Below are 26,590 nucleotides of genomic sequence, written 5' to 3'. Positions count from 1 at the left end.
GGCGAGACAAAGTCACGGGTGAAGATGAATTGCGAAATCGGATGGACGATGTGTATAAATCATTTCAAAAATTCAGATTTAGATGTTATATTACGTTGATGATGAAGCATGCATGATGGCATAATATTGCATTCAAGACTATTTATTGTGTGTTCAATAAGACATTTACTATCAGCATGTTAGTATAATGATCAAAGATTGTACACAGAGAGGTGGCAGAGCAAATCACGCGGCAAATCAACACAAATACGCCGTACTAGCTTTATTAGTTGTACGGAGTAGCAGCGATGCAAGAACAATTACAGACGCTGCAGCAAGTACTGAAAAAACGCTGTAGCGGTGCAGTTCCTACTGTTTCCTCCAATCCTCCTGCAGCATGCATCCTTGCGCAAACCACGCGGCATGGAAGCAATCAAGCAACACCGGTGTCATGCAGACATTGTCAGCGACCAAGCCCCTCTCGCCAGTGACATAGAGGGAGAACCAAGCTGCGGATCCTTACAGACATGCACGTGATGTGCCGTCGTACGCCGACATTGTGCAAGTTGCGATCGCACACTAGACCAGCTTAAATAGAAGGCGAGGGCGTAGACAAATTAAGAGCACACAGCAGAGCTAGCAGAGCGAGAGAGCCAGCCGATCGAGCATAACAGAATGAGGGTGGCGGTGGTGGGTGGCGGGGTAAGCGGGCTAGCGGCGGCGCACGAGCTGCTCGCCACGAGCGGAGGCGGCGTGCGTGTGAGCCTGTATGAGGAAGACGACCGCCTCGGCGGGCATGCAAGAACGGTGGCCGTCAGTGACGGCGCTGGAGGCAAGGTCCAACTCGACCTCGGCTTCATGAGCTTCAACCAGGTCGCTTAATTCATGTTTCTCAATCGATCATCCCTTGGCTTTGTTAGATTCTCAACTTATGTCCATGTATACAAAATCATTTTCCTAGCGAGTGCATGAGATTATGAGAAGACTCAATGGTCACCACTAATTGTTACGTTTTTCAAATGTGTCTATACCTCATATACATACAGATCATATGCCGCGACACCAGTCTTGTGAAAATTGCCCCGTTATTCAGAGGGAAGAAAATAACATCATGGCTTTTCATGAAAAAAAGATGGAATTTTCGGAAAAAGTACACCTAAACGTTCAGCTTGTGAAATTGCATGCGCTAGTGTTGGAGGAGGACTAGCAATTATATTCAACACCTTCCGTCACGTCTAGGCCGGTGGATCTTTTTTTCTTAGATCTCGGACAAGCTTTAGACATGGATTTTTGGATTTTTTTTAGGAAGGCCGCAAATATTTATTTTAAATACAGCGTTGGCAAGGATTTTAACCCAAGATCTTGTAGGTCTGATACCATATAAAATTGCATGCACTAGCTAGTTCAACCAAAATATCGATATGTGAGAGGAGGACTAGACAATTATATTCACGACGAGGCTGTTCACAAGGCTTGTGAAAATTGCTCTATGGTTGCTTCCGGAGGAATGCTAAAAAGTTTGCAATGCATTAATACCAAAAAATTGTTCCTATGTAATAGTTAGTTTTCAGTAGGAGTTGTGATGTGTAGTTGTGTTTTACTCGTAGTTTAAAGGTAGAGAATTTTACGTTGGTACCCAGTTTCTACCGCCTTTGCCTCCCACGCAGAGCATTAATCAATGGTGGGAGGCCTTCCTTGCAACCCTCAACATCGGTCCAATGGCTATTTTTTCTTGAGCGGGACTTTCAGTAACCGGCAGGAAAATAGAAGTTCTTGTTTCCCTCCGAGAAACATTTGAATGAGTTTAACTTTAACTTTAAAAGAAGGTAAAATAGTAAGGAATACGATAGCTAGGTGGGTGTGGTGGCAAGAAACTCGGGGTTGTGGGTTTGGTTTCTTCTCTCGACACCATTATTTGTTGGAAGGTTCACTCTCTATGTAGGTGGTGCTTCACAACATAAAAATGGAAAATATCAGCGAGTGGGGTTTGAACCCCCACGGCTGGTTGTAGGCGCAAAGCGCTGACCACTCCGCCATGTAAGCAGTATGGGGAAGTAATGGTAGCAATTATATTTATTTATAGTGTTAAAAGTTTGAATTCAAATAACTTGGATGCTAAAATACCAAAATCTCCGAGATTTGCGGTAACCATTCATTCTAGTGCCTACGTAAACAACTTGCTTGAGAGAGAAAAAACCTTGCACATGACAAGCCTAGATCTCTGGATATAAATTGTACCTTGATCTAAGCAACCAAAAGTTATTGTATGCTTCTAATAATTCTGTGCTAATGTAAGATTGTGATATGTTTACTTTAACGTTTATGGACATGTGTTGTTTAGCTGATCTCATACTATATGGGGTACCACATGGTCGCCATTTCCTAATTTGCCCTAAAAGTACTACGTCGCATCGGTGTGAAACATGGCGAAGGCTCTACAACTTAGACTAGTCACAATGGAAATATCATAAGTAGTATTATGCATGCAAAAATCTGATGTGGCGCACCAATTAATGAGGTGAGAGATGGGAGTGATATCATAATATGATACCGTATCATAGCACGTAAAACTAGAAAACTTAATGGCAAACACATCATGTACATAAATTTGCATTGAGATTCTACAAAATATTAAATATGATGATACTACGGTATTACCTTATGATACTATGCATTGTGGGGGTTGTATCATAAACTAGTATCATGTACATGATACTAGTGTATGATACTTCCCATTGTGACTAGTCTTAGAATACCCACAATAGAAGTATCATAGGTACTATCATGCATCTCATACATGTAAAAAGCTGATGTGGCAGTGCAATTAAAGACAAAAGAGATGATTGTAGTATCATAGGTAGATACCGTACCATAGCACGATGTAGTACTAATTTTTTTAATGTCAAATACATCTTGTACAGAGATTTGCATTGAGATTCTACAAATTAATTAATATAAGAATATTATGATACTAGTACATGATGCAATGCATCGTGGACATAGTAACATGTAGTAGTATCATACACATGATACTTTTATTTCATACTATGCATTGTGACTAGTCTTAGTCGGTTTCAAATACCTGTACTGCGGGTACCACCCGAGTAAAACCATACAGAAAATAAGTGTTTTGTCTCCTCTACTTAGACATATGAATGTATTTTTTTGCCATGGGTAGTTGAATTAATAGTATTTATTTATTTCTTAGTAGAACTTGCTTCAGATCTAGTGGATGCGACGGTTCCCTCTTTTCATTATAATTAACTTAGTATTATGTCTGTTCCGAAATATAGAAAGCTAGTTTAATTTTCTAAAGAGGCTTATATTTTAGAAAGAAGGTAGTACTATTGTTATAATATAGGGAACTATAGTTCCAAAAGCTTAAAAAAACATATATCAATCTAGCATTTGGCGCATACGTTGTGGACTTGTGGCTGGCCTAAAGATGCGGCTGCCCCACATCCTTGGTGTATTGCATCTCACCTCTGCTGGATATACAAAATTTCGCAGTATTAACAAAATTTTAAAGAAGTCAATTTTTTTCGTCAAACCAAAAGTTTAGCGATTAAATTAATTTAGCAAAAGTAGTTTACAAGACGTGAAGTCAAAATCAGGACATTGCATATAACCACATGTGCCCTCCACTACCACTAGACATAATACTTCAATATACGGGACTTTTTCAAATATGGTCGAAAAATTTGATCGGTATTAAGTTTTCTTGTCTTTTAGCGAAAATCGTTATTTCAGTAAATTCTTTCAAAATTTTGAAGAAATATTTTTCACTTGATAAGACACTTCTCCCTATAAACCGATGCAGATCTTTGATGCCAACGATCCCCTGTGCAGCCCAAACTGTACCCCTCCTTCCTCCCCTGACCCCTCATGAGAGGTCTATTCAGGTCCGGCTCGGGGTTTTCAGAGACCCCATGTCGGACTCCATGAATGGGTCCAAAAGTTTGGAGAAAAAAATCGTTTTCATACATATATTTAAAAAAGTTGTGAAGGCATAAAATCCAATAAATTGTGATTGGCAAATAATACCTGATAGAAGAAAATGAGAGATGACACCTGAACGTTGTAGGAAATTAGCACAAATCTAGTTCTCCAAGCATCCAAGACCACATGATAAGCTATGTAAGCAAATAATATTTGATAGAAGAAAAAGAGAGATGACACCAACGGTGCAGTAAATTAGCACAAATCCAACCATCCGTGCATCTAAGACCGAGTGAACCGCTAATGCAACATCTACAAGTATTGTAAAAAAAATCATTCGCCAGGTTGGGGTTGAGAATGCAAGAAGGTAGAGGATAGAGCCGGTGCTAATCGAAATTAATTCAAAGTTAGATGTACTCCCTCCGTTTTTATATATAAGACCACAAAGTATTCCGTGTCTAAACTTTGACTAACAATTTGATCAATAAAAAGTAAATTATATAACACCAAAAGCATATTATTGGAAACATCTTTCAATTATCAATCCAATGGTATACTTTTGGTGACATATAATTCATATTATGTTAGTCAAAGTTCTACTTTGAAAGGCATTGTGGCCTTACATATAAAAACAGAGGGAGTAGAAGAAGATTGATCTTCTCCCAATTCCTTCCCCTAGTCCCTAGCAGGCGCTCTGTGCCTCCGTGCGTGATGCAATCGTTTTGGTTGGTTTGAGATAGTTAGCACATCTTATTTTTTTTTTAAAGATAGTTATCACACGTAGGCGCTTCGTGCCTCGAGACGGAAGAAGGATAGAAGGAACAGTGGACTTGCCGCAAACGTGGACCTAGAGCTGTGAACCCAACTAGTTGCGGATTGGAGTTCCCTGCTTATGGGTGCAGATTGGATAGATGGGCCGGCTTTGTTTTGCCAGTTGCTTTCAGCTGCTCGTTGGATAGCCGGGCTTATGGCTTGATTTTTGCCCTGCCCTCCATCACCTCGTACCGCATTCCTGGGTATGGGCCTCCAGCTTGGTCGGGCCTGGGTTTACCGCCGTCTTCCCCGCCTTCGGCCACCGCCCTGTGCTCCAGTGGGCAGTGGCCGCCGCTTCCGTCGTCGCCGTCATTTCCTCGCCTCCAGCACACGCTCACACACCGTCGTCACCACTAACGGCGGCCGTCGCCGCGATGCGTCGACCTGCCTTGAACGTCGCTGCCTCGCCTCTATCGCCTGCCATTCTCTTTCCTTGCCCCAGGTCTCCACCACCTCTCCTTGCCGCCGCCCGACGCCGCCGCGTCACTCCACCAGCCTGCATCGACGCCCAGGTAGCGGCTATAAGGCCGACCCTGGTGACCCCAAGAAACAACGGAGGCCACTTTCGACACGGATGATTCTACTCGACCCAATGCGTGTCGGCGCCAATTGGTTGAATCTCTGTTCTCTGCAAACTAATGTAGTGTAGGAGTAGTTGATATTGGTGATGCGATTCCATATTAAGGTCTGAACTTTACCTATACGTTTGCCCATTTGGATTAGTCTTGTAGAGTTGCAGTCATTGTTTCCTAGTAGTTCTGAGCTTCAGTTATCCCTATTCCATTCAGTTTGCGCCGTTTGGTACAACCCTAAATTATATTTCGAGGTACCTTTTTTTTTGTTGCTCATTAAGATTTGTTGTGCCATATGCATCAAAATAATGTAGGTAACATATCCCCACATGGTGGAATGGTTAGAACGGCTCGGGGTGGAGATGGAGAGATCAGACATGTCGTTCTCAGTGAGTACAAATCATTGTGGCGGACGAGGATGTGAGTGGGGCAATGGCAACGGTATCTCGAGCCTCTTGGCGCAGAAAGCCAACATACTGAAAACCAGTTTTTGGCGCATGGTCTGTGAGATACTCAGGTTCAAGAAAGAGGCTCTGACGTAAGCAGTCCGGTCCATCAGTTCACATGTGCATACATAATACTTCCATTACATATATCTATGCCTTGTGTTCATATATGAAAACAATTAATCTGCTTGACTGATCTTTGGAATGAAGGTACCTGGAGTACCATGAGAATAACCCTGATCTGGACCGTAGCGAGACGTTGGGGCAGTTCATTCAGTCGCATGGATATTCCCTCTCATTCCAAGAGGCTTACCTTGTACTGCTTCTAATCTACTTGCTTATGCCTTTTTTCTAGCGTATCCAACAACCCTTTATTTTGGCAAAATCTAACATCATAATTTCTCTACTCAATTTATGATTTTTCATGTTTTTTTGGGCAGTTATGTAAAAACTGTGAAGGGAAACTACAATTTCCTATAGTATGAAACTTTTTGATAAAAATTTCAAATTATTATAAGTAAAATCAGGGCAACATGGATGGGTACAGGGGGTGGTAAGGCCAGCTGGTTATGTTAGCTTGTAGAAGTTTTTGAGTGTGCAAACACACTGTCTCGTTTATGCAGTTTTGAAAAATATATACTTGGTGCAGATTCCGGTCTGCGCAGGCAGTTGGTCATGTTCATCACAAGGTGTTTTGAGCCTCTCGGCTTTCTTCGTGCTGTCATTTTTCCGTAACCATGATCTTCTTCAGGTGCCTAGCAAAACTTTGTATACATGTTCCTTTCCCCTTGCATTTGAATGCTTAATAGTTAATTTGTCTTTGAAAGCTGATGACTATGTCGCTGCACTCTCAGCTGTTTCGTCACGCCCAGTTGCCCACTGTCAAGGCTTGTTCGCAGTCGTATGTAAACAAGGTAAAAGGAGAATTGGAAAGCATGGGCTGTCGAATTAAAACCAGCTGTCTGGTAAAATCTGTTTCAAGTTTTGATGGAGGTACACGCGTTATTGTTTGTTTATTGTCGCCTGTACAAACATTGTGGGTGTCATCATATATATTATTGATCCACTAACTAAGACAATAGTCTATCTTGACAGCTGGCTACAGGGTCTTGGAGAATGATGGTTCAGAGGAAACATACGACAGTGTCATCCTTGGGGTCCGTGCACCTAGTTCTCTCAAAGTACTAGGAACTGAAGCTACACATTATGAACTGAAAATTCTAGGTGCCTGTCAGTATGTCCAAAGGTGAAACCTGCCTACTATTTTCAAATTAACGCATCAATAGAGTTTGATCTCATCTACTAATTGTCTGACACACAGGGACATATACCTCCACTGTGATCAAAATTTGATGCCCCGAAATCTGTCGGCATGGAGCGCCTGGAATTTCCTAGGGGTAACTAGTACCGGGTTTTCTGTTACTTACTGGCTAAACCATATTCAGGTAACTTCCCTACAGCAAGATTTTCATCACGATATAACACGCCGTAGAGCAGGCTGTAGCACAGAATAACAGCAAAATAGAAGCTTAAGCCTAGCCCCTTTAGCTGTATGAATGGATTACTTAATTATTAACTATGGTATATTTGTTCTTTTTTTTGCACTTCTAGAAAATTGAATCCATCAGGCCTTTCCTCGTGACACTCAACCCCCCTTGTGTTCCGAATCACGTACTGCTTAAATGGTCTACAAGCCTTCCTGTTCCGTCTGTGGCTGCGGCGAAGGCTTATCTTCAGTTTGATCAGATCCAGGGAAAGAGAGGAATATGGTTCTGTGGGGCGTATCAAGGTAATCTGTTTCATGAATTCTAGTTTGTGGATTAGATGTTTGTTACAAATTGCATGTAGATGTATGATATACTTTGAACTTATGTGTGAAATGATCTAAAGAACATTAGGTCTCAAATGTCTCATCTACCTTGGATCGCAGGTCATGGATTCCATGAAGATGGATTGAAGGTATCTGCATGCACAAGCTGTGCATTTTGTCATTTAGACCTGTCTTGCATTTCCTCTCGGCGAGTCTTGTCACCGCTTTCCCATGCCGGGAAGGTGGTCAACAAAGATGGAAAGAGATGATGGCCATGCTCACGCATTGTCGGCCCAATCTCCACAAAGAGAGCGGCAAACTGGATAAGGCATTTGCTGCACGAAAGCATCTCCTTGTTTATTCCTAGACAGCAGAGATAGAGTGCCCCCATCGAACACCATTGTTGTGAGTTGAGAGCTAACCTGGGCACAACTTACAAGTCATGAGCTGACAAGCCATCTTGATTCTTGCCAAAGATGACAAGGACACAAGTCAGAAACTATGATTAGAGCATTACTAGTTTATTATTCCCATTGTTTAGTGATTGAAGAGTTTGATACCTGTTTAGAGACATGATGTTCTATTAGACTGTAAACAACTAATCTCTAACAAAGCTAAACATACCTAATCCTTTCATAACCATAACTAACCATATTCTTGCTTACCTCTAGTAGGCTTATGGCCCAAGCTAGCTACTAGATTTCCAAGCTTCTCCTTTATTCATCTATGGGGGCACCACCCTGACATATATGATTTTAGTTTCAGTGGCATAATTTAGATTTACTATTTGATGAAATAGTTATGTGAGGTATTTTTATGTTGGCCATATTGAATCGATGCAGTCTGGGAGAGCAGCAGCTCAAGGTTTGCTTGGAAAGAAATGTGAGCTTATGCTGAACCCAAAGCAGATGGTTCCATCATGGACCGAGGCTGGGTCACGCCTTGCTGTTGCAAGATTTTTTAACCAATACATAACCATCGGCAACTTGATGTGAGTCCTTGTATGAGTCAATGTACTACGTCGCGTCTAATTATGAATATTTTTAACCATGATAGTTTTTGTGCAGATTGGTCGAAGAAGGAGGTAGTGTGTTCAGCTTTGGTAAGGCTTGCGACAAATGCCATGTGAAATCTGTCATACGAGTTCATGACCCCTTGTTCTATTGGAAGGTAATCTTCTCTTCTCTTGTTCTGCCTACACTTTTTCATACTACACTGCAATTGCTTCATCCAACCTTCTCATTTGAACTACATGTGTTTATCATGGCTCTCAGGTTACAACAGAAGGGAGCATTGGCTTGGCAGAAGCCTATATTAATGGATGTTACTCTCTTGTTGACAAGAGAGAAGGCCTTCTGAATCTTATCCTGGTAAAACTATACCAAAGTCCACCAGCTTATCGCTAGAGCTATTTCTTTTTCATTTCAGATCAAATCCACGATCCATTTCTTTGCAGATTCTCATCGCTAACAGAGATGCGCGTAGGAACCGCGGCATTGCCAGAAAAGGGTTCTGAAAACTTCATTTCTCAATTAAATTCCTATGAATTCTTTGATAAAAATGACGTGGTACCTGAGAATCTACGCATTTCTGACTAATCATGTATATGATTTTTTTTGGGTGTGCAGGGCTTGGACACCCTTGCATGCAATAGCTAATTTGAAATATGCTAAAAACTTTCTGCGCCATGTCTCGAGGAAGAACACTGCAACACAAACTCGTCGAAATATCTCTCAGCACTATGATCTTGTCAGTACCCATCTCTCTTCTTTTATTATTACATTCCATCTGGATTAAGATACCTAGTTGATTAGGTCAATTGTAATACCATAATTGTTGCCGATCTTATTGAGTTGAGATTTTCGTTTTCCGGACATATCAAAAAGATTTGTTATCATTCATTACTTTCCACGCTTTTATAATAACGAACCAAATAGTATTGATAGTTCCGTCTTTTTATATGTGTGTGCAGAGTAACGATTTTTTCAAGCTTTTTCTGGATAAATCGATGACTTACTCTTGTGCAGTTTTCAAGGTTTGTAAATCTTGTGATTTGTTCTGCAGCTTGTAAATGTTGTAGCGTAATTTTATTAATTCATGGACTAAACATAAACTGGTAGATGGAGGATGAAAGCTTAGAAGCAGCCCAGCAACGTAAACTTAACCTTCTAATCTCAAAGGTAATACTGCCATATCTCTAGAAATTGTGTCATCATATTGGTTACTAGTTAGAAAATGTTGTGAACATGATCTGATGGTACTTCATTCTTGCAAAATTCTTGTTTAACCAAAGGCTAAAGTCGAGGCGGGGCATCATGTTCTTGATATTGGTAGCGGCTGGGGCAGTTTAGCTATACAAGTGGTTAAGCAAACTGGCTGCAAATACACTGGAGTGACTTTGTCAGAGGAGCAGCTTAAATACGCTGAGAAAAAAGTAAAAGAAGCTGGCTTAGAGGTTAGTTCTATGTTACTCACTCCTTTACGCAAGACCTGTCCAGTTTACTAGTTTAGCAGTAATTAATCACCATTCCACCATATGTGTTCATTGATAAAGTTTAGTGCGAGTATTTTAGCTTTTTTATCCTCCAGACCTCCACCCTTTACTTCGGTAGGGTGAAGTGTAGCTAACAATTCTACTGTCAATTGTTTTTATTTTTTTAGGAGCACATAACTTTTCTGCTGTGTGACTACCGTAAAATGCCACCTTGCAAGTATGACGCAATCATAAGCTGGTAAGTATTACTAACACTATTATGGATGCGCACTGTGACTTGGACAATACCCGTGTTTACATATTCCTCTTCTGTAAATTAAATCAGCGGTATGATCGAACATGTTGGCCATGAATACATGGACGAATTTTTTGCCATCTGTGAGTCTCACTTGGCTGAAGATGGCATATTGGTCCTCCAGGTTAGTACTGCAGGATAAATATCATTGTCAACACCTAATCCACACAAGTCCTTAGTTAGGTTTACACGATCACGAACTAACCTTTATCTGCAAATACATACTTGTGCGTCCAGTTCATCTCAATTGCAGAGGAACGGTACGAGCAATACAGAAAAAGGCCAGATTTCATAAAAGAATACATATTCCCTGGCGGCTGCCTTCCTTCTTTGGCCCGTGTAATGGCTGCCATGACCTCGGCATCAAGGTTCTGGTACGTTTCACATCAATCGATCGATGTTTGATTAATTGGTTACTTCATGCAAGGTCATGGATGGATCTAGGCCGGCTTATTAATTACACTATCCCTAATGTTGTAGCATAGAGCATGTGGAGAATATTGGGCCCCATTACTACACAACTCTGATACACTGGAGGGACAACTTCATTGCCAACAAAGAGTAAGTATATAGTACATTCAATTGAATGCTCTTGTGCTATGCATAGCTTGTGATCGATTAGTACTGTTATGGATTGTTATGATTACTCAGTTAGTAGTATTATTTCTTATCGCTTTCTTTTTCTTGCTGCAGCCAAGTTTTGGCCTTGGGCTTTGATGAAAGGTTCCTCCGTATCTGGGAGTTTTACCTCATATACTCTGCAGCTGGTTTCAAGTCACGAGCAGTTGGAGATTACCAGGTAGATATGTATATATGTGTACATGTACATACATTATTTCCAGACAGATGGAGATAATTTACTCCCTCTTGTCTTAAAAAGATGACATTATGGAAATCGGCATGGTCTCCTGCTCAAATATAGTAGTCATCGATTTCCACTGTAGCAAATCATAAAACTTGAACGAAAGTGATTTCTTGAGAAAGACCTAAACATGTGATTTTCACATATCAAATCAAAACATTTTATAAGATATGAATGGTCAAAGTTTTAAACAAAATTTATGTCCGAACCTTCCCCTTTTTATGGAAAAGGAGGTCGTACTCCAGGTACTGATTCTGATGCCTGACTGGCCGACGTATTGCGTGCAGGTTGTTTTCTCTCGTCCAGGCAACAGGCGGCTAGCCATGTCTTGATGGCTAAAGACATTAAGACAACATATCCTTCTCCGTTCAGCTGTCGAACTGCTACTTCTCGATAGCCTAAGAACTTCTAATAATTCAATCCCAGAATGGTTCGTTCCCGGCAGCCTAATCACGTGGTTTGGTCATATATCCTCTAGCTTGTTTTAATCATGCAGTGTTCAGTTCTTCGTGACAGTGTATTGTTATCTTTCAATAAAGATGTACCATGTGTGCATGTGCACGCGTATGCAAGTGCTACATTATATATAGCCTGGTTACTAGAATTTGGGAAATGTATGGATGAAAGTGGTCCGTTGCTTTCATATCTATCAGAAACAGTTGATGTCCTGTTTCTAGTTTCTGATCTATTCTTTTCTTTTAGTTAAACGTCGTCACCTTTACTCAAAAGATGATAATTAACATATCCGATTGGACAAGCCCAATCAGGGATTAGTTCAAAGGAAGCTACTTCCGAAACTAAAGATAAAGAATGTTTTGCACAGACACATGCGTTGCCTTATTAGCCTTTGTATGAACAAAAGCAAATTTATTTGAAGAGTTGAACTGATTTCTCCCATCTCTTTAAACACTTGCCACAAGCCAACCTCCCCAAGACCAGCCTCTGAATCCCCCTTCTCTGCAAGCAAAAGACCATCCCTAGGGCAGCTCGTTTTGTTTGCTCTGCTTGTTCTTGCAAAATGAAGAACATCACCCTGACGTCCTTTAATTAATCATATTTCTCCGGAGGATTGTATCTTGCACACAACACAGGAACACAAGCGAGACATTAAACACCGTGAAGAAAGCTATATCCTCTTGGGGGAAATCGCGGCCGAGTGAAGCGACAAAACATGTGCATGCATTTGAGAATAGAAGGCATCACTCAATCAGACATCAAAACATCCATTTCTACCCCATCACATTAGCTCAAGTACCTACACATGCTCTTGATGTCAATAGTTCTTCCGTGCTCTTCATCCATGTCATCGATATCATCACCAAGGTAGTAAGAAAGAGATAGATCGTCATAATCATCGCACGAAGAAAACGGAGAAGTGCAACAGCTATCAGGATCGGATGGCAGAAGGTACTCATAGTCATCGACGTTGATCCTGGCTAACTTTGCTCCTAGGTTTTCATCCATCTTGATATTCCAGCAATCGTGCATGTTAAGATACTCTAGATGATGGCAGCTGTCGAGGATGGTTGTCAAGCCTTCATTGTCGATTTTATCATTGACAATATGCAAGGAACGCAACCCAGACATTGTAGCAATTGCACGAGCTTTCCGGTCATCCTTAGGTTCAAAATTCCAGTGGTTGACAAGTCTAAAGTGCTTCAGGCCTGGGCACGCTCCCGCCACAAGTTCGAGAACTTGTGTGCGAAGCTCAAGCTCCTCAAGCAGAGAAAGCTTTTTGATTGTGTTTGCAAACCCTTGGTCGGAGATACAGTAGCAGTTAATGAGATGAAGGCTCTTCAGTAAGGGGGCCCTGCATGATATATATAATTAGCTCTTTAGTAAACTCTTTCTCTTTGTTGAGCAGAAATGAAGACATGAAATTAACAACGGTCGGATGTAAAAGAGTAGTTCAGTGTGAAGCAGCTCCAAAACGTCATATGCATAAGGTTGATTTCACTGTGTAATTCAGATAAAGCAGAGGAAATACATTTTTCTAGTACTCTCTCCGTTCCAAAATATAAACTGCCGAACCTCAATATATTATACTATAACGAACTGAGGCAATATTATCCAAACAAATTTAGTTTTTACTGGAGAGCTGGAACAAATATTTTATTCGGCAACTAAATATTTGGTGCAATTTAGCATGAACAACCAAACAATTGGATACGTGGCATCAAACCAGAGGTGGGGTTAGGGATGAAGAAGAAGAAGTAGAAAACCTTACTGCTCAGCGAGGAGGACGAAGTGGTCATCGTGGAGGTGCTCGCCGAAGAAGGTATGGCACTGCCCCGCGCTGAGCCGCAGGGCAGCCCGCATGATACTCCTGAGGCCGACTGGCCAGTTGAAGGGTGGAATATGATGAAAATCACGCAGGTCAATGCGTCGCCACAGCTCTGGCTCCTCTCGCGCGGCGCGGCGCCAGGAGCGGCACACCGCCGCCACGCCGCCGATGAGGAGCTCCGTCTGGTCCAGCCTGTGGAGGATGCACGAGATCGCGTCCGCGGGCAGCTCGGCCCAGTTCCTCCCACACGGCAGCTCCATGTGCTTGAACACGGAGACGTGAAACGCCGGGGCTTTCCTGGCTCGCCCCCGTCGACTCGCCGGCGGAGGCGGTGATGACGACGACCGCATCATGTGGAGCGCGCGGTATCGAGGCAAGGCCGTAACGACTTGGTTTTATAATATGGACTGTGGCGAGCGGTACGTGTGTGGGTCGGTGTCGGTTTCCTCGCAGACGCTTCGTCTGTTGCCATTGCCACACGCAAGGGCCTCCGTAGATCCACACATAGTCCGTAGTTGATTTGATGTTGTTTAAGCCCACGAGGCGGCCCACAAGGCTCCCTGCTTATTTGACAGTCCACCACCGAAAGGAAGCAAATAAGCGAAATGAACAGTTGGCCCGCTTTAACTGCGGATCGAGACACGGGAAGTCAGCCACTTGATTCTCTCACGACCGAGCGCGACGGTTGCCTACTCAACTCGTCTTTTCCCTCCTTGTTTCGCTCGCCCTCTCTCAGATTACTTCGCGTCTGGAAACCAAAGCTTTGTTTGTCCTCAACAAATAAATACCCAAATTCCTTTCTGTGCCTGACCGACGCAATTAAAAACAAAAAAAATAGATCCGGACTTGCTGTCCTGCTCGCAAGATCCTTCCATTTTCGCATGACATTCCATCGCTCAGCTCGTCCGTATCCTTCCATTCTGCTGCACGCAAAAAAAAACGACCACTGGCACATCCATGCCATTATCTTACTCTCTCTCCCTCCATCTATAAAAATATAAATACATGCCTGAGGTTTCTCTAAATCTAGGTACGTCCAGATTTCCTCAAAATCTCAAACATCTATTTATATATAGACACAGATAATATCTTACATTTCTATAAATTGTCAATATTACAGCAACAAAAACTGGACATCAAAAGTTTTTTTTTTTTAAATTTAGCCATTCATTTACATCACGGCACGACATGAAGAATGAAACTGCCTACTCTCAAAGCTACAGCTAAACACTACTCTTACTCACCACCAAAGCTAAATTTGCAACTGCCTGCCTGCTTCTTTAACAGCCATATATATATGTAGTCCGTGAAAAACAAAACACCTTCAGCTTCTCGACCAGACCATTACGACGCAACTCGGCCTGACTATTACAACCACTACTTTACACATCGACACCACCAGCTCTGCCTCGTCCTCGCCATACCCTGCACCAGACCAACCAAAGCAAAAGTTTCAGCATCACAGCCAAGCCTGGTATCATCAGTGTTCTAGGAAAAATAATCATTGAAATCAAACACAACAAAGGGAACTACCTAAACACAATCAACTAGCCAAGCCAATCAAAGCTGTCTGGCCACTTGCAACAAAACGGCAAGCATACCTAGACCACCAAACAATGGCCGTGATACATTTATACAAGACTCCATGGACATGCCACAACAGAACGCAAGCAGATTCTCACCTGAATAATAATACCATTTATACAAGACTCCATGGTTTGCCATAACAGAGATGCCATAACATCTCTGCTGTACTGGCCTTGCACGTGAATTTCAGTTCCTCTTTCAATATTAGCAGCAGTACATGCAAATATTCTTGAGACCTGGGCAAACTTATGCTTGCGGAAGCCCTGTACGGACCCACACTTAAGATATGACCATGTACAGACGCTAGATGGCCACCAGAATGATATACGCAAAACTGGAGACTCCAGGCCAGAAAATCATCATGTAACATGATCAACTATGTACACAAGACTAAGAAATGATAGCGACGAGGAACCACAAACTTCCCTGTACACCCAGAGTCCAAGAAGAAGAAGCCCAACGCTGTCATTGTTTACTCCTCATCAGTTATCCTTCATTAAGAAATAAAGCATGGTCAGGTCAACAAAAAGCAAACACTGATATATTTATACAAGACTCCCATGGCCATGCTATAACAAAGCACATAAAGGAGACAAGCAGATTCTCACCTGAGTAATGCTAATTGCCAAAACCACTGCTTTCCTTGCACACTAGCATCTCTGCTACGGTGTCCAACATTTCTGCATGAATAGATAGCTTCATTAGTAGAAACTACTAACAAGAAAAAGATTCCACTCAAAAAGGTCCCATAAAAAATAGCAGTTGCTTGGCTCATGACATAAAAACAAACAGGAGCAAGTATTCTTGCGCAAAATAGAAACAGTTCATGCTCATGGTCTATCACAGCGCATGTAGAGGAGAGAAGGGAGAACCAGGTACCCACCCCAAGCACATTGAGTCAGAGAAGGAGGTTACAGCTGTAGCTTAGTTCTTATTGCTGCCCTCAAACAAGAACATAAGATAATGGTCAGCAAAGCAAACACTGATTCATAGAACAAAAAGCTCCCACCTACTCAAAAATTCACTCCAAGCAACTTGTTTGGACAGCAACAGGGAAATGCTCACCTGTTTCTCTCCACAAGTCAGTTTAACTCGTCCCTTTCCATCAGACCATCTTCCAGTTTGCTGCATCATAGTAGTGCATTCAAAAAGAACAATGAGTAACCAATGGATTGTCGAAGATTAACAAAATTCATCTTTGTAAGACATCAATGTGTTGGATCACAGAATAACCTATATAAGCCAATAAGGCAGCATTGTGTTGTAAGTCATGGCATGATTAAGAAAAGCATCCGTCTTCCCAGAATCAACTAAGAAATCCATCAAAAGGATTGTTAGGAAGTAAATAACAGATGGAAGTAACAACACCACCTCCTGCCCTTCATAAGAGGACTAATTGCGACTATGCAAAAAATGAACAAGACACCATTTTTTACTAGTAACAAGTCCTGGACAACTAAAAACGTCTAGGGTTCTAGCTTAAATAGCACACATATAAGGGTTAAAATTCAATTTAATTACCCTAACATAACTAGCAATGGCTAGCACAACATGAAAACAAGGCGGTGGCACCAAGGCCATGACCCAGACCAGCAACTCAAGACAGACTCCTCAGTAAAGAATGACATGATGCACACAAATCATAATCTGCAGAAACTATATATGCCTAACAAACAGGGCTAGAGAGTGAGATTATCTTGACGCCGTACAACCTGGGACACCTCATGCTCGAGGAAGCCCTTTTCATCCACTGCCAAATAGAAGCACGCCGGCAGCGGCAGCAAGGATGGCAGAGTCCTCTCCAGCAACACAAGGAGCACGCGGCAACAGACAAACAGCCGTGGCAGACTTGGCAGGCATCTGGTGCAATCAGAAACAAAGGCCTTTCCTGCCAAATCGAGTAGGAAATGGGTCACTTTGATATCATTTCAGTAAATAGAAAGACAAAACCATGAGGAAATTGTCATGAACAGATTTAGACAGCAATAATCAACTCCCAAAAACTTAGGCTACAAAAGAGAATAATTTGACCTTTGCTGCTGATGTCAACAATATCCTGAACTTCAATGTCAAGGTAGCCACGGAACAGCTACTGCACACAGTGGACGCCTCCTGCGCCCGCCTTCAGACCCGGCACGAACATCACTACAAAATGGAATTAACATCACCACCAACGTTACAGAAAAAAAAAACACCAATTGGCAGTTGCACTAAACGGTGCATATACAGAGTGCGAGAACTGGATAAGCCCTGTATCCACGAACACAAAACGCTGAGGTGTTTTCTTCTCTTTTTCACTTATCTATTTCCATAAATTTCAGGTAGGTTTAGTTACACACTTACACTTTGCTTGCAATCCGTAATGCCCAAATGAACAATCCTAATGGAATGGGGAGACATAAGAGTACAGCATTTTCCATTCACCAATTCGTACAACCAGCTCTTCCTATTTGCAACTAGGGAATAGCAAATCAGTAGTAGCAAGTACCAACTACCAAAGCTAGGCTACAGCACATGGCAAAACAGGGGGAAACCTGACCTTTTGCAGGGCATCGTCATGGAGGGGGTCGAGGATGTCTCCATGGAGCTGGAGTTAAACGAGTTCCTCCTCGAGCATGTCCTGCAGTGTCGCTCCCCTTCTGCGAGCACACCGCAGCACCTCCCACTCAACCCCTCTGCCCCCTTCCCTCCACGAAGAGCCTGCGTGGCTGCTCCCATTGGAGGACGGCCTGGTTGGGGAAGGAGTACTAGAAGGGCCGGCCGGCTCTGGAGCCGTCCGTGGCTTCCAGACGCGAGCCAAGAGGTCGCCGGCGTGGGTGCAGGCCTCAGCTTGCTGGCTGGCTGGCTGCATCTGCTCCGCGCGGGCCAGCGGGTCGCCGTGGCGCCTTCCGGGGATCCGCCGTCGCCATGAACGGGAAAGACCGGACCTTGACCTGCAGCTCCTCTGTACAGGCGGGATCCCGGGCTAGGGTTTGCGATTTGGAGGTTCCACGTGGTGGAATAGAGAGAGGGGGAGAAGGGGGTTCCGGAGAGGTGGTCGACGGGGCAGGGAGTCGCCGCAGTTAGCCGGAATCTGGCCGGCGGCGGAGGTGGGGGAAAGGGGGTGGATGCGGAGGGGCAGGTGGCGTGAGTGGGGGTCTGGTCGCGTGGGTGGGTGAGTGGTGGGACTAATTGGGACCAAAATTTCGGCTCGAAATGTTGTCGCGCCAAAGTAATAAATATTCGCTGGATTTCACGCGAAACGCGGCGCCGGGTTTGCCAACTCATCGATCCATGACATGTTTCGTGGATCATCATCTTATCCGTTCATTCCGTTCACATCCAACGACTGATACCTGTATCCGCTCATCTTTTGTTCCCCCCTCGGACTAAGGCTACCTTGTATGGAATTTTCGTCTACCGCTCAAACCAAAATGAACAATTAGGCACCAAAACACAAGTATGCATGGTAGTGCATATATTGGAGCAGATGCCGACCGTGCATATGTTTCTTTCTCGCCGTAGAGCACGAATTCAGGCTAGTTATTTCACACAACGATGAGATGGTTATTGCCTACTATGATCCCATGCCTCGGTACAAAGCAAAGCAAACAAATGGTTAGGCGGAGATTTTCGGTGATGAGTGGGAGGGACTACATTAATCTAAAAGACGATTCACATTAAATGTTAGTCATCAACATTGATACACCATGGGTTTATCATTCTTAGAATAAATCTTACCACACTAAAATGACATAAACCTTAAATGATAATATCTATTTTTGAAAATAACCCTCTTTGCACAACCCTCTGTATACCCAAATTATGAGGCCATGCCAAAGGAAACCATCATCGTGTGATTTAAGGCGTCCCTCAATTTGGTGAAACCAACAACGTCTAACCCCCACTCCACACACACAACTTTTCATCGACATTGGTTATTCAGTTGACTTTACTCTTTGTTTATGTTAGAATGGCATACGAATAAGACCAAGCAAATGAGATCAAGTCCACATTCATACAAGACTTGGTTCAACGGCCTCGAAGTGGGATCTATAAAACATACTTTTACCCATATTAGTACACAATGCAAAAGGGGAAGGGGTTTCGACCCTTCCTCACTCGGTTGCATATGAAATCATGTTACATGGGCCCTATAATTTCATGTGACGTCTAAATCTAACTTTTCATTGAAAGTGGTGATTCCATGTCACTTTAAAACTTTCTTATGTTAGAATAGGTCATAAGAACTTCACCAGAAAAAATAGGCCAAATTCAACGAATTGACTACGATGACATTCTCAAATGTTGCGATGCTAAAGTTTGTTCGAGTACTATTAGCAATATTTGCATATTTCGACTATGATATACAACAGATGGATGTCAAACAGCATGTCTTAACGGTATGTTGACTAATGATGGATCCATGATGTATAGTGTGGGTCTAGTTCTTTAAGTGTTTTGTTCGTGTGTGGGTCTAGTTTTTAAGTGTTTTGGTTCGTGTGTGAGTCTAGTTCTTAAGTGTATCATTATTGTGTGTTTACTTCTTTAAATTTAATATGTTTGTGATCCTTATTTCATATGTTTGTGATCCTTATTTTATATTTGTGTGATCCTTATTTTATATGTTTGTGATCCTCATTTCATATGTTTGTGATCCTTATTTTATATTTGTGTGATCCTTATTTTATATGTTTGTGATCCTGATGGGTAAACCTAAGGGGATCTTAAGATAATATGGATCCATCCTTGCCACCACATGTCCCTATGATCAAACCAAGCTCAAATAAAAGCATAATGCCACCGGGCCACCACCGCTGGGATGTAGTCAATGTTGTAGACCGCGCGGTCAACAGATTAAGGTTTCTCTAGATGCCGCACCTCAGAGGGTGGGAATGCCCCCAAAACTTGTATGTGTCCACATGGTCTATACACAAGTGTGGTGAAATGTTGTTGGAGCCAATATTGGACCCCTGGGGTTGTCCGGCTTCACGCACATGCTTTGACGACACATAGGTAGTTCCAGGACATATAGGGGGACTCCTTGATGGGGTGAACTAGAGGGAATCTTGAGATAATGTGGATCCATCCTTGCCACAACATGTCTCTGTGACCGAACTAAGCTCAAATGAAGGCATAATGCCACCGGGGCACCGCCGCTGGGATGTAGTCAATGTTGTAGACCGCACGGTCAACGGATTAGGGTTCTCTAGATGCCGCACCATGGAGGGTGGGAATGCCCTCAAAACTTGTGTGTGTCCACATGGTGTGTACACGAATGTGGTGAAATGTTGTTGGATCCAATATTGGACCCCTGGGGTTGTCCGACTTCACAAACATGCGCTGATGGCACTTAGGCATTCTAGGACGTATAGGGGGACTCCCTGATGGGGTGAATCAGAGGCAATCTTGAGATAATATGGATCCATCCTTGCCACCACATGTCACTATGACCTAACTAAGCTCAAATGAATGCATAATGCCATCCGGGCACAGCCGGTGGGATGTAATCAATGTTGTAGACCGCGCGGTCAACGGATTAGGGTTTCTCTGGATGCCGCACCTAGGAGGGTAGGAATGCCCCCAAAAAATTTGTGTGTCCAAATGGTGAGTACACAAGTGTGGTGAAATTTTCTTGCATCCAATATTTTACCCTTGGGGTTGTCCGGCTTCATGCACATACGCTGATGGCACTTAGGCAGTTCCAGGACGTATATATAGGGGGAACTCCCTAATGGGGCGAATCGAAGGGAATATTGAGACAATATGGATCCATCGTTGCCACCACATGTCCCTATGACCTACCAAGCTCAAATGAATGCATAATGGCACCGGGGGACCGCCGCTAGGATATAGTCAATGTTGTAGACCACGCGGTCAACGGATTGGGGTTTCTCTGGATGCCGCACCTTGGAGGGTGGGAATGCCCCCAAAACTTGTGTGTGTCAACATGGTGTGTGCAAAAGTGTGGTCAAATGTTGTTCCATCCAATATTGGACCCCTGGGGTTGTCCGGCTTCACGCACATGCGCTGATGTCACTTAGGCAGTTCCAGGGAGTACAGGGGGAACTTCCCGATGGGGTGAACCGGAGGGAATCTTGAGATAATACGAACCCGTCCTTGGCACCACATGTCCCTATGACGTAACCAAGTTCAAATGAAGGCATAATGCTACCGGATGCACCGCCGATGAAATGTAGTCAATGTTATAGACTGCGCGGTCAATGGATTAGGGTTTCTCTAGATCCCACACCACGAAGGGTGGGAATGCCCCCAACACTTGTGTTTGCACACATGGTGTGTACGCAAGTGTGGTGGGATGTTCTTGGATCCAATATTGGACCCCTGGGGTTATCCGGCTTCACGCACATGCGCTGACGGCACTTAGGCGGTTCTGGGACGTACAGGGAGGAACACTCTGATGGGGTGAACATGAGGTAATCTTGAGATAATATGGATCCATCCTTGCCACCACATGTCCCTCTGACCTAACCAAGCTCAAATGAATGCATAATGCCGCTGGGGAACCGCCGCTAGGATGTAGTCAATGTTGTAGACCGCACGATCAACGGATTAGGGTTCTCTGGATGCCGCACCTCGCAGGGTAGGAATGCTCCCAAAACTTGTGTGTGTCCACATGGTGCGTACACAAGTGTTGTGAAATGTTGTTCCATCCAATATTGGACCCCCGGTTGTCCGGCTTCACGCACATGCGCTGACGACACTTAGGCAGTTTCGAGACCTATATGGGGAACTCCCCGATGGGGTGAACTGGAGGGAATCTTGAGATAATATGGATCCATCCTTGCCATCACATGACCCTATGACGTAACCAAACTCAAATACCGTGACTCCCTCGCCCTCATCCACTTTCCCTTCCCCTTCCAAATCAAGTTGAATAGCAAACCTATCCTCTCTCACGTAACTCCCTCACGCCGCCGCCCTCATCGCGGTTACTGAGGCTGTGCTGCGCCAAGGAGCGCAAGACCTTCGAGGGCCGCGCCAGCTGCTTGACAGCCTCCGTGTCGCCTTCATGGAGTGCGACGTCTACATGCACCCGTACCCTACCGGGTCGAGCTCCGCGCGTTGTTTCTTGCAAGGGGCTTGTGACGCTGCACGAGCAGTCTGATTCATCATGCTCCCTAGCAGGGGCGCTAGCAAGGCGGCATACGCGGTATGCGGCGGTGCCTAGTTCGTCGTGCTCACATGCGGCGAGCACCTCCGCGACTAGAGCACTGAGAGGAGAAGGCGACAAGTGCCGAGATGGCAAGGACGTCGACCCGGAGTTTCCGGCCGAGCGGTGGAGGAAGACGCGGACCCGGTTGCTTTTTAAGTTTCCTTTTAGGGTGTTGTGTATAAATATTTCAGTAAAACTTTAATTTATGTTATTGGATCAGTGGATGGTCTGGCGCTGCAGATGCATGCGACGCGTTTGGCCTTGCTTTTTTTTATTCGCAAAAGCCTATTTTCCTAGTAGTGTGAAAAGTAATATCTATTTTGTACCATAAAATAATAATGTGCGGCAACTCTACTACTCATCAGATGATAGTTAGTAGTTATCTCATTGCATAAAATAATAACACAGAGTAATGAGATCATACATCAATTATAGGCAGCAACTATCTCATAGCATAATATGAAGTTGTGCCATCACAATCTCCAAGGTCCACTATGTGACTTAGAATTTGAAGACGTGAGTCCAAATATTCGAGAAAGTGACATACTATGTACTATAAATCAAATGCCGTATGTTTGTACGCTAATTAAGAAACACATTTTAAAATTGTGGTAGTATCTTCTACTCTATGTAATCGAATGTCTTTCGATCGTGTCATTGCCACTCATTGATTTTCATGCGCTAGGTTCCTTTGCATAATTTTGGTGATCCTTCTCCCTTTAGCGCGGTGAGGTTCTGAGCGAAGCTCCAAGAGTCTAGAACTTCAACCCGAGTCATCGTCTCAAACTCTTGGCTCTCTCGCTCTTTGGTATGTGGCCGACTCCGCATCGTCCTTCGGCGATGTGGATGGTCATGCTGATGCTTCTGGAGTCGTGTCGGCCGCTTCATCGCTAGGCCACAACCGCTGCCTCAGAGATCTTCACGCTCAGAGCACTCTAGCAGATCCCCCATCCGACCCCCATCTGCATAATAACCTCTGATTCCGGTTCAGAGGGCAAAAAAACGCGCCGTTCAGATCCCGCATCGGATTCCCATTTCCAAATAAAAATCCGGGCCGCCCCGGTTCGCGCCGCGTGAACCCCCAAGTTCCCGGGTCGGAGGAGCTGTGCGAGGTCGGCCTCCATCCATTTCCGCCCCTTGGCGCGAAGGAAGTTTCAGCTCTCCCCTTCACCTCTTCCTCCCGCCAACCGCCACCACCACCGCGCGCTGCCGCAGATCCCGGCCACCCCCGCCCTTCCCCTCCGATTCCGACCGGTAGAAGCACGCGCGCGGGCCCGCCACATCCGCTTTGCCCGCCGGCGCACGCGAATCGGGCACCAATCAGCCGGAATCGACACCGCCGCACACGCCTCACCGGTAAGCTTTTCCCCAAGCTCGTCTCAGCCGCGGTTCTGCCGCCGTAGCTCTAATGGTTTGCCGCGGTTGTTATGCCTTTGAAGATGGACCCATGCGCACTGTTTTTGTTGGAGGATTCCTCCTCCTCCGATGACCCAAACTTGGAGGACCTGCTTGACGACGACCTCGAGCAGACGTCGGTGATACTCGCGGCATCGGCCATGGACGTGCGGCCGAGGAAGCGGAAGGGCTCGACCATGGGGCTGCTGTGCATCCTGAATCGCGCCCTCGGCCACACCTTGCTCATGCGTGACTATTTCGCCGAGGTAATGACATACCCGCCCCATATTTTTCACCGGCGGTACCGAATGCGATGATCTTTGTTCAGCAAAATCATCGCAATGTGTGAGGACAACTTCAAGCGCAAAAGGAATGCAGCCGGGCTCTTGGGATTTAGCGCACAACAGAAAATATCCACCGTCATGCACACCTTTGCATACGGCATTCCGGCGGACTATGCCGACGAGTATCTTCGCATAGGCGAGGATACGACATTGGAGTCCGTCCGACGTTTTTGCAAGGTTATGATGCGCGTGTATGGGCGATATATCTTCGAGCTACCAATGACGAAGATACCGTAAGATTAATGGCGGAGAACGAACAACGGGGGTGGCCGAGCATGCTAGGAAGCATAGATTGTATGCATTGGACATGGAAAAATTGTCCAAAAGCTTGTCAAGGTTTGTATTGTGACCGGAGCGGCGACCCAACAATCGTTCTTGAGGCCGTCACATCGCAGGACCTTTGGATTTGGCACCATTTTTTTTTGTTTGCCCGGTTCACTCAACGATATCAATATCTTGCATCGATCCCATCTTCTTGCCCGACTTGCTAAAGGTGATGCCCGGCTTGCAACTACACTGTCAACGAGAGAGAGTACACAATGGGGTACTACCTTGCCGACGGTATATACCCGGATTGGGCCACATTTGTGAAAATCATCCGAGAATCAGGGAACAAAGCTGAAGCTGAGTTTGCAAAAGCACAAGAGGCATCTCGAAAAGATATAGAACGGGCATTCGGTGTTTTGCAAGCTAGATTTGCAATAGTCCGAGGACTTGCCCGATTTTGGGATATGGACACACTCAAGGAAATCATGACCACCTGTGTCATTCTACATAATATGATCATTGAGGATGAGAGGGATTTGAACTTATCCTTTTTCTTTGATAATGTTGGCACTCGGGTTAAACCTGCAAGAAATCTAGATACTGTGCAAGCTATCCTTGAAACATACCGTCTGATTGAGAATGACAAGGATGCAAAACCGCTACAGGAAGATCTTGTTCGCCACCATTGGCAAAGGCACGACAACTAGGATTTATTTGTGTTTCCAACCATTTGTTGTTTGCTTCATTTTTTGTTATACCATTTGATTCATATTGTTCGAAAACATTTGTTTCAATTTCTATTGTTTGTAATGTAAGACAGTAAACATTCGTGTAATAACTCGGATTATTGTTGCATTTGTCATATCAATTTGTGTGTACTCCCTCCGGTTCTAGATACATCCATATTGAAGTCAATTAATATGAATCGGAGGGAATAATAATTTTGATTGTGTTATTTTGCAAAACCCTTTGCATCCAGTTTTGTTTGCGGGCTGAAAAACAGTCGCGCAGTCCAGACGCGCCAACGCGGACGCATAACAGTATGCGGGCTATGTTTGGCGCGTCTGGACTGCGCGACCGTTTTTCAACCCCCCCCCAAAACGCGTTTGGATTGACCTGGATAGATGAATATGGGACTTGCGGTTTTGGGATCTGCTAGAGATGCTCTCAGTCAAGTAAGTATGTGCGAATATGCTTTCCCTTTTGGCGCCTAATTTTTTTCGTTTTGGGGTTAGCGAGGAGTGGAGACGAAACTTTGGCCGAAAAATGTGGCGCCTAAAGTCTTTGGTTTTGGGGTTAGCGGGGAGTGGAGACAAAACTTAAAAATATGGCGCCTAAGTTTTTTGGTTTTGGGGTTAGCGGGGAGTAGAGACGAAACTTTGGCCGAAAAATGTGGCGCCTAAAGTGTTCGGTTTTGGGGTTAGCGGGGAGTGGAGACGAAACTTTGGCTGAAAAATGTGGCGCCTAAAGTTTTTGGTTTTGAGGTTAGCGGGAGTGGAGAGGAAACTTTGGCCAAAAAATGTGGGCGGGAGGCAACCAAATTTCCACCAAGTCAGCCCATCGCCTGGTTCCTCTCTCCCGAATCCCCTCTTCCACTTCTATTCCATTCCATTCCAGATCGAATCCAGCTCCTCCGCCGCTCCCCACCTCAGCCTCGCCGGCCGCCACAGCCCCTCCGCCGCCATAGGTAGTGCTCCCCTCCATCGGTTCCTCCTTCCGCCCGCCCCCCGTCGCCTCCGTCCTCGAAACCCTAGCAGGGCCAAAGAAGCAGCAGCAGGGGATGGCGCCGCCGCGTCCTGCTTCTGCGCCGGCACAGCCGTCCGGTCGCCCCCCTGCTACCAATTGCTCGCCTACGCCACCCTCCTTCAGCGGATGTTCCCCGTGCCTGCCTCAGGGCGCTGGTGCTGCCCGCGTCCGCCGTCGGGGAGGCCAGGAGGTGCTCCCGCTCCCGTACCTCGTCGGGGCTGCAGGAGACGTTCGGGGGTGGAGCCCCTGGCCACGACTGAGTCGAACCCGGGATGGATGCGACGCTGCAGGGCAAGGCCCCCTCCTCCGATTCGCAAGTCCCCGACCTCTCACGAGCGTCGTCCTCGCTGCTCTCTCTCCCGTGCGTCGGCCTCGGTGCTCTGAAAACCACAAGCTCCTCTTCCTCCTCTCCGAAAATGGTAGCAGCTTTGCCTCCTCTGAAATCTCGATTCAGTAATGTATATGCCTGCTAGGAACGGATTTGTGCTGAATGTGTGATGTGATTTGGCCACCTTGCTGTTCCAGTGGTGTTTTGGTGATGGTGCTGCCCTCCGGTGGTGTTCTGGTGGTGCTGGTGCCCTCCGGTGGTACTGTGGTGGTG

At 44.8% G+C, this 26,590-nt stretch overlaps 1 protein-coding gene and 1 long non-coding RNA gene across 2 annotated transcripts; one reads left to right on the top strand and one right to left on the bottom strand.

The window, feature by feature from the left end:
• Positions 1–654: 654 nt before the first annotated feature.
• LOC124670905 lies at positions 655–11,542 on the top strand. Its single transcript, XM_047207368.1, has 23 exons — positions 655–852; positions 5,618–5,841; positions 5,960–6,065; positions 6,399–6,500; positions 6,604–6,742; positions 6,845–6,995; positions 7,071–7,194; positions 7,361–7,538; positions 7,680–7,708; positions 8,402–8,550; positions 8,627–8,729; positions 8,834–8,929; positions 9,016–9,068; positions 9,188–9,308; positions 9,532–9,594; positions 9,680–9,739; positions 9,853–10,014; positions 10,221–10,291; positions 10,379–10,472; positions 10,586–10,722; positions 10,829–10,909; positions 11,042–11,147; positions 11,498–11,542. The coding sequence occupies exons 1-23, from the start codon at positions 655–657 to the stop codon at positions 11,540–11,542; spliced, it is 2,592 nt and encodes an 863-aa protein (XP_047063324.1).
• A 4,171-nt stretch (positions 11,543–15,713) lies between these two features.
• Positions 15,714–17,039, bottom strand: LOC124679293. The gene is made up of 4 exons (XR_006994912.1): positions 16,794–17,039; positions 16,147–16,206; positions 15,965–16,018; positions 15,714–15,761 (listed from the first exon to the last, which is right to left on the bottom strand). It is a non-coding gene; the product is annotated as an uncharacterized LOC124679293 (long non-coding RNA).
• Positions 17,040–26,590: the final 9,551 nt, after the last annotated feature.

The sequence above is a fragment of the Lolium rigidum genome, chromosome 7 (genome assembly GCF_022539505.1).
Source record: "Lolium rigidum isolate FL_2022 chromosome 7, APGP_CSIRO_Lrig_0.1, whole genome shotgun sequence".
NCBI lineage: Eukaryota > Viridiplantae > Streptophyta > Magnoliopsida > Poales > Poaceae > Lolium > Lolium rigidum.
This window is presented reverse-complemented; position numbering and strand designations above follow the sequence as displayed.